Source organism: Acanthopagrus latus, chromosome 1 (genome assembly GCF_904848185.1).
Source record: "Acanthopagrus latus isolate v.2019 chromosome 1, fAcaLat1.1, whole genome shotgun sequence".
Classification (NCBI taxonomy): domain Eukaryota; kingdom Metazoa; phylum Chordata; class Actinopteri; order Spariformes; family Sparidae; genus Acanthopagrus; species Acanthopagrus latus.
Window position 1 is genome coordinate 12,614,109 of NC_051039.1, and position 14,278 is coordinate 12,628,386.

Sequence of the window (14,278 nt, forward strand, 5' to 3'; positions counted from 1 at the left end):
TATAAATATGTGGAGAAAAGAACATAACATAAACATATACTGGCTGGTATTAAAAAATAAATGTTTTTTAGGCCCACTTATACACAACCAACTGTAACTAAGAAAAATATTTTACAGTTCAAAAACTGGAATGGAATACACTTGTCTGTGCTGTCTGGATAGCAAACTCTCTAATGGTGACAGTGGTCAGCACATGACTTTTAACTAAAGAAGCATTTTTACAAAAGTATTAGTGAGCTGATTACAATATAAAGCATGTAAATGTGTAACATCAGCTTGAGCGCACAGTGAAGTGTGGTGAACAAAGAAAATAAAGACAGGGATAAAACCTAATCCAAATAACAAAGCCCAGCCAGGAAGTCAAGAGGGCTGTACATTATCAGCTGATACTGATGTAGCTGTGATATATCTCTGACACCTGCTCACATGTGCCACTGCCGATTTAATCTACCCTGTTTATACTGTACAGGTCTATATTCAATTATTCTAGAATTTAGTATAATATAAATTAATAATTAATTCGCCTAAATCAAATGAATACATTGTCGTAAGTATTTATGTCATTTAAAAAAAAAAAAAAAAAAGAATCTTTGAGTTTATCACACAAACAGGATTTATAGGTAGTTTGGGATCTTGTCGTCCACACTCCGAAGCACAAGATGGCGGTAGTGTGTGCTGCCGTTAAATATTACAAAGAGGAAGAAAACTTGATATCGTAGAAGAAGAAGGCGGCGGCCTGATAGAAATGTAACGAACAGACGAAAGAACGCCAACAACTGGACGTTTTTTGTCTGTCCCCACGATGAGGTAAAGAAAAACACCGGACCAAATATTTAGCTTTTACCCGTCACATAAATGTCTCGATAGTTATCCGGGTAGCAGATGTAGCTAGCTATGATTAGCATTAGCTAGCTAGTAGGATGTTGCTCATTTGAAGTAGCTGGCTTTGTTATTACTATAATTACTATAATTATTATTAGCTGTGTGAAACAGCGGTAACGGTCCTCACTTGCTAACAAGCGTTGTTATGTTAGTGTTGTTTTGTGTAAAGTTAAAAGAACCAGATAAACGGGATGTAATATAGCACCTAGCACTCGAAATTAGCTGAACCTGTGTGTTTCTTTGCTCCCTCGGCAGGACGTGACACCTCTGTGTTTGGGACATTGCGCCATATGCAGCACAGTGGCTATATGACTGAATAGAGTACAATGATATTGTACTCTTGACACCTGACAAGAATTAACAGACATGCCTTGGTGCCTGAACACCAGGTGGAAATATATTTTTTAACCATACATCTCAGGCGTCGTCACACTGTGAAAGCCAAACTGCATTTGCATTTAATTTCTATGCAGAGCAGCTTGTCTTTGTAAACACCCGTAAAGCGAGCTGCCTCCGTCTAGACCATGGTAGACAACCGTTATGCCACAGCTCTGGTCATCGGCTCGGTGCTGAGCCTGTTGGCCACAGTCTACCTCTCCGTGGCTGTCGGAACCCAGCACTGGTATCAGTACAGCAGTCCAGCCCTTAAACGTGAGGCGATCAATGTCTCAAAGCTCAGAGATGAATTCGTCGATGGAGACTTTGATGAGAAGACTTACAGTGACACCATGTTCAGCCTGAACGGCACCCTGGGACTGTGGTGGAGGTGCATCCAGGTGCCACTGCCCAGCCAGTCACACTGGTTCAAAGAGCCAGGTATGACTTCCTGTTGATGATATCACATCTGTGCAGCTTTCACAAATTTCACGAACTTTAAAACTGACATGCCTGACTGCATCATAGGGAAATGTGATTGAAGTGACTGCATTTTGTATTTGTTAAAATGTGAAAGCAAGTTTCTTCTAATTCACTGAAATACAGCAGATGTCAAACATAATATGTTGATTTGAAAACAGTGTGAATGTCAGTGTTATTTTGAGAGAATCATATATAACCTTGCATCACATCCTGTGGACTGGTGATGCTGATGATTAATGGCATCTCAGTTGACTTTGTGCCCTCTGTTTCTGACTATAGATCCAAAACTGGGGACACAGTGTGTGAGCTTCACGCTTCCTCAGCAGTTTAGTCCAAAATACAGAAACTCTGGGAACAACAGCGAAGAAGACCTGCTGAGAACATGTGAGTCTACACTAGTCCCCCCTATGTGTCATGAGGGTGTGTTTAAGTTCCATTTTACACCACCTCCGTAGGTTGTTAACTTAATGTGACAGTGTCATTTATGGGTTATCTGTTAAGGGTTGCTAATGTTCAATAGACCAATAGACAATAGATTTTAGGTATGGGATGTTTAAAATTCAGTATTTCAATTCTTGAATTATTGGTAGCCATAATAAACAGTGTTAACATATCAGATCAGACAGTACAGACTATTGTGAAGTGATGTTTAGCTAGACTGACTTGTTTTTTTTTTTAATTTATTCGCGGTGGACCACCACAATATCAACACTGGCTGCCACTTATTGATTTTCTATTTTTGGAGGTTTGTGCTCTTTCTCTCTCTCTCTCACGTACACATGACATAGTCTTTCTCACACATGGGCTTTACTTGGACGGGCCACCAAGGTTTATTAACAGCTGTCCAAGTATATTTGGTGATCCATTTTAGTGTTTTGATGTTTTTTTTTTTAAATCCATACAAGAGAACAACATGATAACTAGTGGGCATAATAAGTAAGTAAAAGTTTCACAAATAATGATTACAATTTTTCTGCTTTTAGTTTATTATTTGCTTTTTTTTTGCATTGGGCAGATTTGTCAAAGGAGTTCTATGATTTTGTCTCAACAGGTGTCTGTTCCCCTCAAACTGTTGCTTAAATTGTGTTCATCTTGCTCCCATCACCATCTCAGCATACACCTACCTTATTTGAACATCAGTCATGTTTTTGTACGCAGGTTTGAAGAGTTTTCGTTTAATAAAGGTTCTGTCTTTTTTTTTTCAGACTTGTGGAGGTGCCAGTTTCTCCTGCCCTTGGTGTCTCTGGCTTTGGTGTTCCTCAGTGGCCTTGTTGGGGTGTGCGCCTGCCTGTGTCGCAGCTTCACCCCCACCTTGGGTGTAGGGGTGCTCCATGTACTCGCAGGTGAGAGAAAATGCATATAAACACAAAAATTGCTGTGGCATCTGTGATGTTACCCATATCACAGACCGTGATATTATAAATGACCTGTAACAGCAACTGACACCGTCAGCGAAAAGATTGCTATTATATATGTGCTGAGTTCCTCATAGTCACTTTAAGCAGTTTTGACTTGTTAGAATGTAACATGACAAAATAGTTTTACAGATATTTCAAGTTAATATTTTAACTTGTCACATAAGCCGTTTTTATACTGGGCAGCAAGCTGCCAATTTTGCCGTCCTTTTTGCAGTTACGTCCGCAGATTTAGACAGAAGGTGGTAAATTTGGGGTCTGATTTGGTCCGCCAATATGACGCCTCAGAGGGTACACATTTTTCCACCTCCACTGCTATGTAAATCCGAGCCGTCGATGTGCCGGTAACTGCGTGAGATGGGCGGAGGTGTCGATGACGTGCACTGTTGTTGTGCGATCCACAGCCGGGGAGTTTTAAAACCAGGAAACAGCTGATCACAGCAGTCAGTTCATCACTTCATCCATGGACGTCAAGATGAGCAGCTGGAAAGTTGCTGAGATCCAGGAGATGCTAGTGTCTCCTCTGTCTCTGTGGCTGTCTTCGTTGACCGCTTGTTATTGTAGCAGCAAGCTACTAACGGTTGCTACTTTCAAATTAAAAGCTAAGAACCCAGTTCTAAACTCCAATGGGGTGCAGTGTAAAGCTCTTATTTTTAAGACAAATTTGACCTGCTTCACTGTTCACACTCAATTTCGTGCTTCATGTCACGTCACATGTTTACGCCTACCCCATGGTGGCCAAGCGGCGGCTTTTTGGAAAAGAAGGAATATTACACCTCCCTTTTAGATAGACAAGATGGCACATTGCAGCCTTCACCTTGCTGCATGTGCCACCTTTTCTATCTAAAAGGGGCTATTGACACTAATCTCTACTAGTCATTAGTTAAAGGGGCTTTCCATAGTAGTTGGTGTTTAGTTCCAGCTGCAGCACAACACATGCATTTGTGTTAATGTGTTTTTTCATGTTTTACGTCTCTCCGCTCCTCATCAGGTCTGTGCTCTCTGGGCACAGTCTGCTGTTTCTTGGCCGGAGTGGACTTGCTCCAAAAACCAAAAGGGGTGGAGGGCTCGCTGGGCTGGTCCCTCTACCTCGCACTCATCTCCTTCCCTCTGCAGATGATGGCAGCAGCTTTGTTCCTGTGGGCAGCTCGGAGTCACAGCAAAAACTACACCCGTGTGACCGCCTACAGAGTAGCCTAAAAGAGAGACTTCTACAACAACCTACTCTAAAGCCGCCCATGTGTCAGAGGACTTTCATAGAAAAAAAAAACATGGTTAAGACAGGATGTAAACTGAAGTGACTGTACTGGTTGTAACTTCTCACTTCCTCTTTAACATTTTTAGATAGAAATACACAAAACAAGGTATCACAAACTGAAAGGCAGGAATAAACTAAACCAGTTTGCAGCTATCATCATAAGTGCTCATAAATAGAGGTTTTAATATTTACGAGTTGTCTTATTTTGCCTTTTTTTAATTTCTTTTTTTTTTTAGCATCTTTTATCTGTATTTAACCCAAAGCATGATCTTAAAATGTTGTTAACACCCTGATCTTATGGATGATTTGTAATTCTGGTGTTTACTGTGTTGGTGTGCATTACTTTATTGCCTTCCTTTTTTGTTGCCATTGCTTCAAAAGCTGCTCACCACATTGCCTTCAAATCAGTTATAGATTATAAACTTGCACTTGTCACAAATTTCCGACCTGCAGTTATTTAAGCCTGGGTAGCTTTCTTTGTTAGTGCATGAAAAATATCACTCAAGCCTATTTTTGATCTTTGTTTGAACATGTTTTCTGTATGATTTTTATTTTTGTGTAATCTTAAATATCGAGCCTTTCACTGTGCATGCCTCTTCAGCTGACATTTCTTTGATCTGTGGTAATTGTTGTTTTCATTCTGTGGTATGTGTTGACTTAATGTCAGTAAATATCGCCCACTAAAAATGTAACCACTCATCTCCCATTGTCATCCATCACGTATAGATTTCATATTTATTATTACAGTTCATTTGTTTAAAAAGCTGAATTTAATTTGATGTCACTCGAGCAAACCTGTGACTTCCTCTTAACATTTAATTTCAAATGTTTCACTCCTGAATTATACTACTGTCATTTTAGGTTTGTTGCAGTGAAGTTTCACTGTTTTAAGATATTTAAAAGGTTATTCTGATCCTGGTTAAAGTTCCTTTAGAGATTTGTCAGTCAGTGAATTGACTGGTTTGACAGCCAAATGCAGGTTTTTGCACCATTTAAAGTCTTGTAAATGTTTGTTGGTGATACTCCACTGTCAACCTCTTTTGAATTGCAATTGAATTTACAAAAACTTAATTTGTAAGTGCTCATAAATCTACGACTTTACACTTAACATTTGTGTGGAAAATGAAATAATTTTTCATGTAAAAATTCCAAACTGACTCATTTCTTGGCACCAGAATACAAGTTGTGATATTTTAGTGTCACAATGTTTTGTTACTCGTCTAATGTGTACACACTCCAGCTTTTGTAAATGTTTTTATGTTTTCTGAAGCACACTGTACCTGTTTCTGTATTAATACATTTGACATTTGCCTACTTCTGTTGTTGGCTTTGTGTTTTTTCTGATCTTTTGCTTTGCTATTGACATTTTTTTAGCCGCATTAGCAATGTGCGTCACATTATCATACATCCTTTTTAGGCCTCTCACAGTTTCATCATTTTCACTTCAAGATTATCGTGGCCCAAACAATTCATGATAACGATAATATCTATCATCAGAATCTGAAAACTGCCGCTCTGGCACTCAAACTTTTGGTGTCGGTGTTGATGTCAAGGGTCTCACTCTCATCTGTCCCCTCTGACATATTATTCTGTGGCAGTAGTATTGCATCAAAAATGTTTTAAGTTATAACTTTCTCTATTTTTATTATTATTTATATTCATGGAGGATTTATATTCTTTCACCTTTCATTGAGCAGAGAAAAGCAATTTAGAAATCTGACATCATCGTAATGTCATGTCTGTGCAAAATTCAGTAGTCCGAAAAAAAGGTGGAAACTGGAAATCCACGTGACGTATGACCGTCATTTCAATTGTCATGGTGAGTGAGGCCTGTTGTTCAGTTTTTGTCAACTCTTCTAGAGATCGTAATCACATCAAAACACGCCATCTAATACTTCATGCTGTCCACATTTCCGTTAATTCAAACATGGTGTTTTGCATCATTGCCACAGTGCAAAAGAAACATTGAAAGTCAAGTTTTAGTTTATATACCTGTGCAAAATCATTCATTCAAATACAAAAACAACTCTGCTCTGAAACCTGATCCTTCGTTAAAGCCTCACAGAGGAAGTACTGTTGCAGAACTCCATACAGCATAACGAGCTTATCATAGCGTTGATTCATTGCATAAATCTCATTTCCTCATTTGAAATGATTAAAACATGATTAAAACAAAAAGTGTGCGTCATAATTCAAAACTCTCTAGAGCAATTACATTGGGCTCATTCTGTCTCCGCTCTCAGTCCTTCTTCACACTTACGGGCGGAAAGTTCAGAGTGATCTTCTTGGCTAAATGGAAAGCAATCTTCTTCTCGTAGTAGGCACATTCATTTATAAAGAAAGGGTACAATTCTTGTCCTTCGTGCTTCACCGTCTCTCCAGAAAATGTCAGGAACGTGGGGTCGCCTGGTCGGAGAAGCTTGAAGTCGTTATCCTGGAGGACGACAGAGAACGCTGACAGGTGAGTTACGAGGCACCAGGAGAGCTTTTGAGTGCAAATGTGGAGTTTAAATTCCCTAAATCATGTTCCTTTCTTTATGGATTGCTGCATGTAAATTTGAATGTGAAAATGTTATTTAACTGTCCATAGCAAGTGGGGTTTTTAGAGCTCTGTTGATTCATTTTTGGCAGCGGCCCGCTGTCCAAAATGACTCTGAGAGCAATGAGACTGAATCAGAATAGTCAAGTTGCTGGAAACAAACAATGTGTTGAATCTTGATATAAACTATTAGGGGAACTATTAGATTCATGTTATACTTCACGGTAACTCTTTCTATGAAGCCCATGTTTGTAATGAGCGCATCTTCGAACTATAGTGATACATAATACGTATGCATACGTATTGTTGCTGAACCTGACTCATAATCATAAATGCTTTTTAAGGTGTTATCTGTAGGTTCATCACTTGTGACATTGTTTGTACACTGTCATTTGACAGTTTGTTGTTCTGAGATGTTGATTATAGCTGCCTTAAGTGAAGACTTCTGTGTGCATGCGTTCGTCCTAGCATACCTGCAGCTGGGGGTGTATGGCAGCAGTAATCTCATTGGTTGTAGGATCCCTCGGGTAGTCTACACTCCTCTCTGTAGTGTATGCTTCCACCTCACCTCCCTCAAAAGTACGCCCTGTAAGCAAAGGACAGTGTGAGGAATAATGCTGGTGCAGTCGAGGAGGGTCGCACAAAGTCATTTAAGTCATTTATAGGTTTAAGGTTTACAAAGTTATGAGACACCAGCTTCCTAGATTTGTGCTGCCGCCTCCATCTTACTTTGGTACGGACAGAAGTCTCAGAGGCCGGCACTGCAAAACCAAAGCCATCTTCACGGCTACATTCTACTCAAAGTAAGCAAGAACCGAATTTGTGTAAAGCTTTTGAAAACAATACGAAACATTTCAAGAAGTTGTTAAATCAAAGACAAATAAAACATTTTTTAAGACATAACAAATCAGAGCGAGGAATCAAAATTATGAGATGAGATTTAAAGAACTCAACAGTTTGCTGAATTTATACATAGGGAGGGACTGCTCCGTAGTCTAGGACCCAAAAGTTTGCAAAAAGTTTGATTCTTGAACTTTAATTGACAGAACTGGGGCATCTGTCCATTTAGATACGGTACAGTAGTTGTTTCTCACCAGAATTGAATGCCTGAAGCCACTCCATTGTGAGATCCACTGCCTCCTTCACCATGTTATAGATATCAGCTCTGACCACACCGTTGGGTTGAGGGCCGACCTCTAGCGCTGCAGAGAGCAAGAGGAACAGGTGAAACATCCCAATCAGCTTAGAAAAATAAACTTTTTCTGCAGACGTGGACAGGAAGATTCACACACATACTTACCGAAGCCGTGTTTGCCCACCGATTCAAAGGAATACGCCTCAGGAAGTGGTATATCCAGCTGGATTGCTCTCACCGGCATGGAGGTCATCTTGCTCTGAAAACCAACAGAAGTCAACAATTTACAGCTCTGCAAGCTTCAGCTCAGCCCTTTGACCGTTGACATAGAGTACTTGTGTTTGGATAATTAGGAGAGGCTGCTTTCAGGATTTTGAATGTTTCCAGGCATGCCTTATGTATGCAGCAAATATCAACCTGACAGGACAGACTACACTCTCCACAGGAAAAATAATGTGGTGTTTTTTAGACAGTTGTGATGGAGCGCAGGCAAACTGCCTCTTTATTCAAACAATGTCACGGTATGAATCTGTCGAGAGATTTAAATAGTCAATGAAGTTAAGCTGCTGTGCCTCATGCCCTTGGGGGATCGCTGCAGGTAATGTGATTGTATTATTTCACCTCCCGCATCCCATCCGCTATTAATCATAATGTTTATTTTATGATTGGGGCCATCGGATCTGTGGATTATCTCTAGGATATAACTGCGAGCTGCATGTTACTGTGTGTGAAAAAAAAATCAAAACACACATTTAGGAAAGGCTGGGGCTTCTCAAGCCTTCATCGCCCGCTGCCCCTGCACATAGTTCGCCTTTAACCTGGTTAACATCAGCATGTCGGCATTTAGTGTCAAACCACTGCCTAGCCTCATGCAGCTGTTAGCATGGCTGTAGACTTAAATGTCCTGCTGGGAAACATATCTCGGTTACAATTCTTAAAAAAAATAAATAAATAAAGAAGAAGTTGAAAGGGATCTTGATCAATAGTGCTCATGTCATGTGTTTATGCTCCTGTCTGCAGATTTATCCTTATCCTTACTCTCAGTGATCAAGTATCATCAGGCTGTCATTCATTATGCTTTGATTAAAAACATCAAAAACATGTTTATGTTACGTGGAGATAAAATGCAGAATTTTCATTCACATTAAGTTGAAGAATATGAAACCTGCAGCTCTGGTACTCTTTGCTCTACATCTGTTCTATTAAATCTATGGCATCCGTCAAAATCAGTGAAGTCAAACCCTACAGCTGTCTGTCTGATGACTGAGCACTTACCTGTATGTATTTGTAAATGTGCAGGGTGATGTAGTCTACAGAGTATAAGATGAGGCACAGGCCCATGTTGGATGTGGTGTTGTGGATATCACAGAGTAGATCCACGGCCTCTTGGCTTCCTTTGGGCCCCAGCTGAGCGTTCAGCTCCTGTGCTCGCCTCAGCTCGTAGGGTGAGGAGTCTGTTATGGGGGCACTGGAAGCCAGGAGAAGTAACAGAGTTATGTAAAAGCTGTTTTCAGTTTGATTTTGTGTTTACAAGAAGGAGCATTGTGGTGCAACTTTCCTTTTTTTTTTTCAACCTACCTCAACAAGGCAGCTGTGAAACAGCGATTGATATCTTGGTCTATGTATCTTCTGCAAGCATCCACAGCGTGTGGGTTCGACAGGACGGTGGTTATAGAAGCCGATCCAGCCCGATCTACCTTCCGTTTCTGCATGTCTCTCACCATGTACACCCCTGACATCTCATTTCCGTGGGTACCGCCACAAATGGCAACACGGGACAGTGGCGGGAAAGAGATGCGTTCCATCTATTGTTAGATAAGAAGTGTGCGAATTAAACATTTTCTAGATTCAAAAATCACTTACGGATTATTAGAGCATGTCAGGAATTCAAATGAGGGGCCATTCTTTTCATCGGAGGTTAGGGTTAGGGTCAAGAGTTGGGGTTAAGACTCGCAAAATTGGAACGGGAGTGAAAAGTCCAAATGTGCTGTAGGATGACAGTCAGTTATTTATTTTAATAAGTCACTGACTCAGACTTTAAGTGAGATCCCAGTGGATATGTTAACCCCTGTTTAAATATTGTATGTAGGTGTAAAAACAGCATTAGACTTCAGGCATGTGTTTCTGTGAATCATTGCAAAGACAACCTCTTGAGCAAAACAAACTGTAGTTGCCCATTTACTGAGCCGTCGTTACTATTGTTAATAGAAAGGACAATTCTAAATGAGGCACAGGCTGTTCACTTTGTAAATATGTTTGGCTAGAGGTGTTGTGACCCAAGGAGAGACTACAGATAGCAACCATCCTGAGTTTGGCCTCTGATGGTTGATATATTCACATAATAATACTTTACTTTACTTTGTGGCTATACAATCAGCAGCCTAATCTTTGAGGGAACAAGCGTGAGTGAGACCAAAAAGAAGCTGTATCTCAGTTTGGTGTTTTCAAGTTCTCGTTGAAGAGCTACTATCACTGTCTCTTCTTAATTGGCCAGAACATTTAAAAATGGGAAATGGTGGTTCAGTCAACTAATATTATATCAAGATTTAAACTGGTTCATGCTGTGCTGCACAAGCGTGAACCAGTTTAAATCTTGATATAATATCTGGATGGTAAGTTTAGAGACATGCTGACAATGGAGAAGTCTGAGAAGTTCTTATTCATTTTGGTAAACTGATGCATCCTGATGAGAGCTTGCGACTGTGGTGGAAATTTCTGTCAATAAAAGAGTAAAGTCAGATCTGTCTTTTCGGTAAGTTTGATCCAACCAGCTGCAGATGGACTCACCACACAGTCAAATTCATGAGCTGAGTGAATGAGCCCCGGGTAAAGGAGTGTTCACAATTTATACACAGATATCAACAAGGTCAAGGGAAGAGACAAGCACTCTCGGCGCCAGCAGTGATTAAGCTACACACATACGTACATACGACTATCCCAATCAGACAGGCTTCTCATCGACACAAGACATAAAGTTAAAACTTCATGACGCATAACCTGGGACTCGAAGCATAAAATTATCAGACATAAAACATGAGACAAGAAGGCGACTTTCTATCTGAGTTTTGGCTGGTTCGTGACTCTACTACAATCATATAGGGCAGAGGTTAGGTGTTCATACATTTGCAGTCACATGAAGCAAGTTAGATAAATGAAATCATATTCAACAAAATAGTTCAAAATTCATCAACCCATAATGAAAAGGAATTTTTCCATCACACGACCGTAAAATAATTTCTCCTCTCTCCAAAAAATTACAGCAGGTTAAGGTCTCTTTAAATGGCCAGTGAAGAGAGTACAGAATTACATGGCCTCTTTTCATAGTTATAGTCAACATATTCTTTGATCCTCCTTCTTGACACTGTTCAGCCCCAAAGGTCAACATTAAAAGCCTCAGGGGACCACACAGCTGTTGAAAGGGGCCCCGCCGTATGCAGGAAACTCAGTTACTGTCCTAACTGACCTGAATAACAACCTAAAAAAACCTTTATACACCTACAAGGAAATGATTACATAGCTTGTACCCTTCACACGTATATCCTCTCTGACAACAAATAATACAAGTGAATTGTTGCTCCAACATTATACAGAGATGTTGTTATCTTTTCTTGAAAAGCGATAGCGACACCGATATGCAAGTCAAACACAGCCAAACTGACGGAAACACCCCCAGAGCCCCTTTAATCACAAAGGCAAATTGTGAGGAATGGCGGACTAACCAAGTTTGGTAATGTGTCTATTTTTTTTCTTTGACATCTGACCTTTAATGCCTCATACTGTCGGGGCCACGGATCTAATAAACTAATGATGATTTCAAGAATTAAATCTGAGCTCTAGTATGTTTATATTTGTAACATTTATTTATTTATTTCTTTATCTGCTGTCATTGGACATTGCTTGTTGTGGCATGCAACTTTAGTGGCAAGTTCTCCCTCTTTTACAGTATGTATGTAAAATGGGCCTAAACAAATTGATATTTCACTTTTAACACTTAAAAAATGCCTACAACTACATTATGATGTGTTATAACTCCTTTATCATATGCTCCCACACTGCATATGAATGCTGGGCAGTGTGCAGTAAGTTTTGTGAATAAATGTGATGCTGACAATGTGTAGGAATATCTCTCTGTTGCATTGTTTCATTTTTCTATACTCCTCTTTGTTTTTTGCATTGAACGACATATCAATACAATAGCAACAGTAAAACAGACATTTAAAAAGTGAAACATCATAGTGTGTCATCATCAAAACATCAGTTCGGAGAGAGGAAACATATTACAATTTTTCAGAAGTTTGTTAGTCTCAGATACAGCATGCTGCCTTCATAGAGTTGATAACAACTGTAAAGTAATAAAAGTAAGTAGAGAAGTTTTCACAGCCAGCTCACTACTCACTACTGTTTGTTCATGTCTTGCAGAGGAGCAAAGTCCTATTCTGCACTGTTCAACTGACAGGATCAGCTCAGAGAGAAAAACATGTAAAACATGTAAATCAACTTCCACTAACAGACCGCATGAACACAAACGCCAGACACAATGTTCACAGCCGGATGTTGTCTTACCTTTTCTGTCAACAGGTCAGCTCTGCTCTGCACTCACTGATCTTCAGCAACCTTTGAATTCAGAGTGACGTCGCACTGGCACGGCACTGCCTTATTTCAAAACACACACTGCATATGAATGCAACACAGGCGCAAGCTGCGTTCACAGTCTGAGCCTTTAACTGTAGACATGCGCAGACATGAAGGCCAGCACTAAACAAGTCCACCAATAGACTGTTTCAGTCACAGCCGGCCTGCCTACTTCCTTGTGTTTGTTTCAACCTTCGAGCGGCCCTCCTCTTTATGTTCTTCGGCTCAGATTTCAAGCAGTGGAACATGTTGTGAGGGTTAGGGTTATATGATGATTCAGGAACTTTCACTGTGTTGTTTTCTACCAGCAGAAGTCGCTCTGAGTGCTCTGTGGGCTGGGGTGCAACTTAGAGGGACCACAACAACAACAACACAGGGTTGTAAATGCATCTACTGATACAAACGCTTTTTCCATTTTGCATTTTTGATGAGTGGTCCTGTGATGGGGCATGATGTCATTTTGGAGAAGAAATTCAAACTCAGAATTTTGATAATTAAAGTATTAATGAGGTGATAATACAAACTCAGACATGTTTATTGTTTACATAAATGAATAAACAAGCTGTTCGCAGGGGAAAAGGAGGTTCCCAGAACACTGTTTGAAGCTATAAAAGGTGGCAGGGTCCGCCACATATAAACAAAGTAAAACAGAATGAAACTGTGTTGTCCTTAAAGGTCAATTTGTTTATTCAGTTTTTTCTGTCATGAAAACAAAGAAAGGCTGTTTACTTAGTTTGTTTACACATAATTTAAATCAAAGAAGAATATTCTCTTATAACATCAAATGAAAACTCCCCCAAAATGACATACTGCACCTTTAATTTGACTTTTGGGACATTTAAAAAGAGAAGAAATGGTGAAAATGTTTCTTTCCAAGGGGCTACAGCCATGAGTCATTGTTTGTTACCTTCGTTAAATTACATTTAAAAGCATACATGCTGACTGTGGAACTGTGCAGATGGGCAGTATAAACACCTTTTTCTTCACATACCTGTCTTATGTTAAATATGTGACCTACATTTTACATGTTCTGCAGACATTGTGTTCACAGTGCAGCAGTAAAGAGAAACTTTGGTGAAAACTTTTGTGTCCAGCCTGATAATTGATTGTAACCCTGGTTCAGCTTCAGGTGAGGTTAATCCTGAGAGCTAACCTTATCAATTCCTGGCTATAGTCTGGAGGGATCAGTTTACATGATAACTTGGGTCATTCTCACTTAAATCTGCCTTTTGAGACAAACGTTGCTGATAATGAAGCTGATTTACTGTGATTAACTGAGTTGAACTGGGAATTTGTTAAAAATTCTTCTGCGCTTAACTTTAATTACTCTCACATCATAACTTATAAGCATCAACATGACAACATCAACATCATGTTTTCAGCTCATCTCATTACATTACGATGCTATCTGACTTGTCTTTCATGGTCTAGTTTTGTGGTTCTCAGCCATTTTTGCTCGTGACCCTTCAAAATAAAGCAGTGTCAACATGTGACCTCTTGTCACAGACGTGATGAGTTAATGTTCCACAAATTCCCATTCCAGTAAAGGTTAAAGTTCA

At 39.8% G+C, this 14,278-nt stretch overlaps 2 protein-coding genes across 2 annotated transcripts; one reads left to right on the forward strand and one right to left on the reverse strand.

The window, feature by feature from the left end:
* The first annotated feature begins 645 nt into the window (after positions 1–645).
* Positions 646–5,727, forward strand: cldnd1b (claudin domain containing 1b). The gene is made up of 5 exons (XM_037099920.1): positions 646–807; positions 1,138–1,698; positions 2,020–2,124; positions 2,946–3,083; positions 4,147–5,727. The coding sequence occupies exons 2-5, from the start codon at positions 1,407–1,409 to the stop codon at positions 4,353–4,355; spliced, it is 744 nt and encodes a 247-aa protein (XP_036955815.1). The 5' UTR covers positions 646–807; positions 1,138–1,406; the 3' UTR covers positions 4,356–5,727.
* On the reverse strand, positions 5,405–12,853 carry LOC119020527 (N-acyl-aromatic-L-amino acid amidohydrolase (carboxylate-forming) B-like). Its single transcript, XM_037099900.1, has 7 exons — positions 12,651–12,853; positions 9,666–9,892; positions 9,363–9,555; positions 8,253–8,346; positions 8,047–8,154; positions 7,426–7,538; positions 5,405–6,847 (listed from the first exon to the last, which is right to left on the reverse strand). Exons 2-7 carry the CDS (start codon positions 9,890–9,892, stop codon positions 6,653–6,655), a joined length of 930 nt encoding a protein of 309 aa, XP_036955795.1. The 5' UTR covers positions 12,651–12,853; the 3' UTR covers positions 5,405–6,652.
* Positions 12,854–14,278: the final 1,425 nt, after the last annotated feature.

Excerpts from the sequence above, each read along its gene's own strand:
- cldnd1b (XM_037099920.1), top strand. The coding sequence starts at position 1,407 with ATGGTAGACAACCGTTATGCCACAGCTCTGGTCATCGGCTCGGTGCTG. Across the intron at positions 1,699-2,019 it reads ACACTGGTTCAAAGAGCCAG|ATCCAAAACTGGGGACACAG; the intron begins GTATGACTTCCT and ends TTCTGACTATAG. Across the intron at positions 2,125-2,945 it reads AGAAGACCTGCTGAGAACAT|ACTTGTGGAGGTGCCAGTTT; the intron begins GTGAGTCTACAC and ends TTTTTTTTTCAG.
- LOC119020527 (XM_037099900.1), bottom strand. The coding sequence starts at position 9,892 with ATGGAACGCATCTCTTTCCCGCCACTGTCCCGTGTTGCCATTTGTGGC. Across the intron at positions 8,347-9,362 it reads ACATTTACAAATACATACAG|AGCAAGATGACCTCCATGCC; the intron begins GTAAGTGCTCAG and ends GTTGGTTTTCAG. Across the intron at positions 8,155-8,252 it reads GGTGGGCAAACACGGCTTCG|CGCTAGAGGTCGGCCCTCAA; the intron begins GTAAGTATGTGT and ends TGCTCTCTGCAG.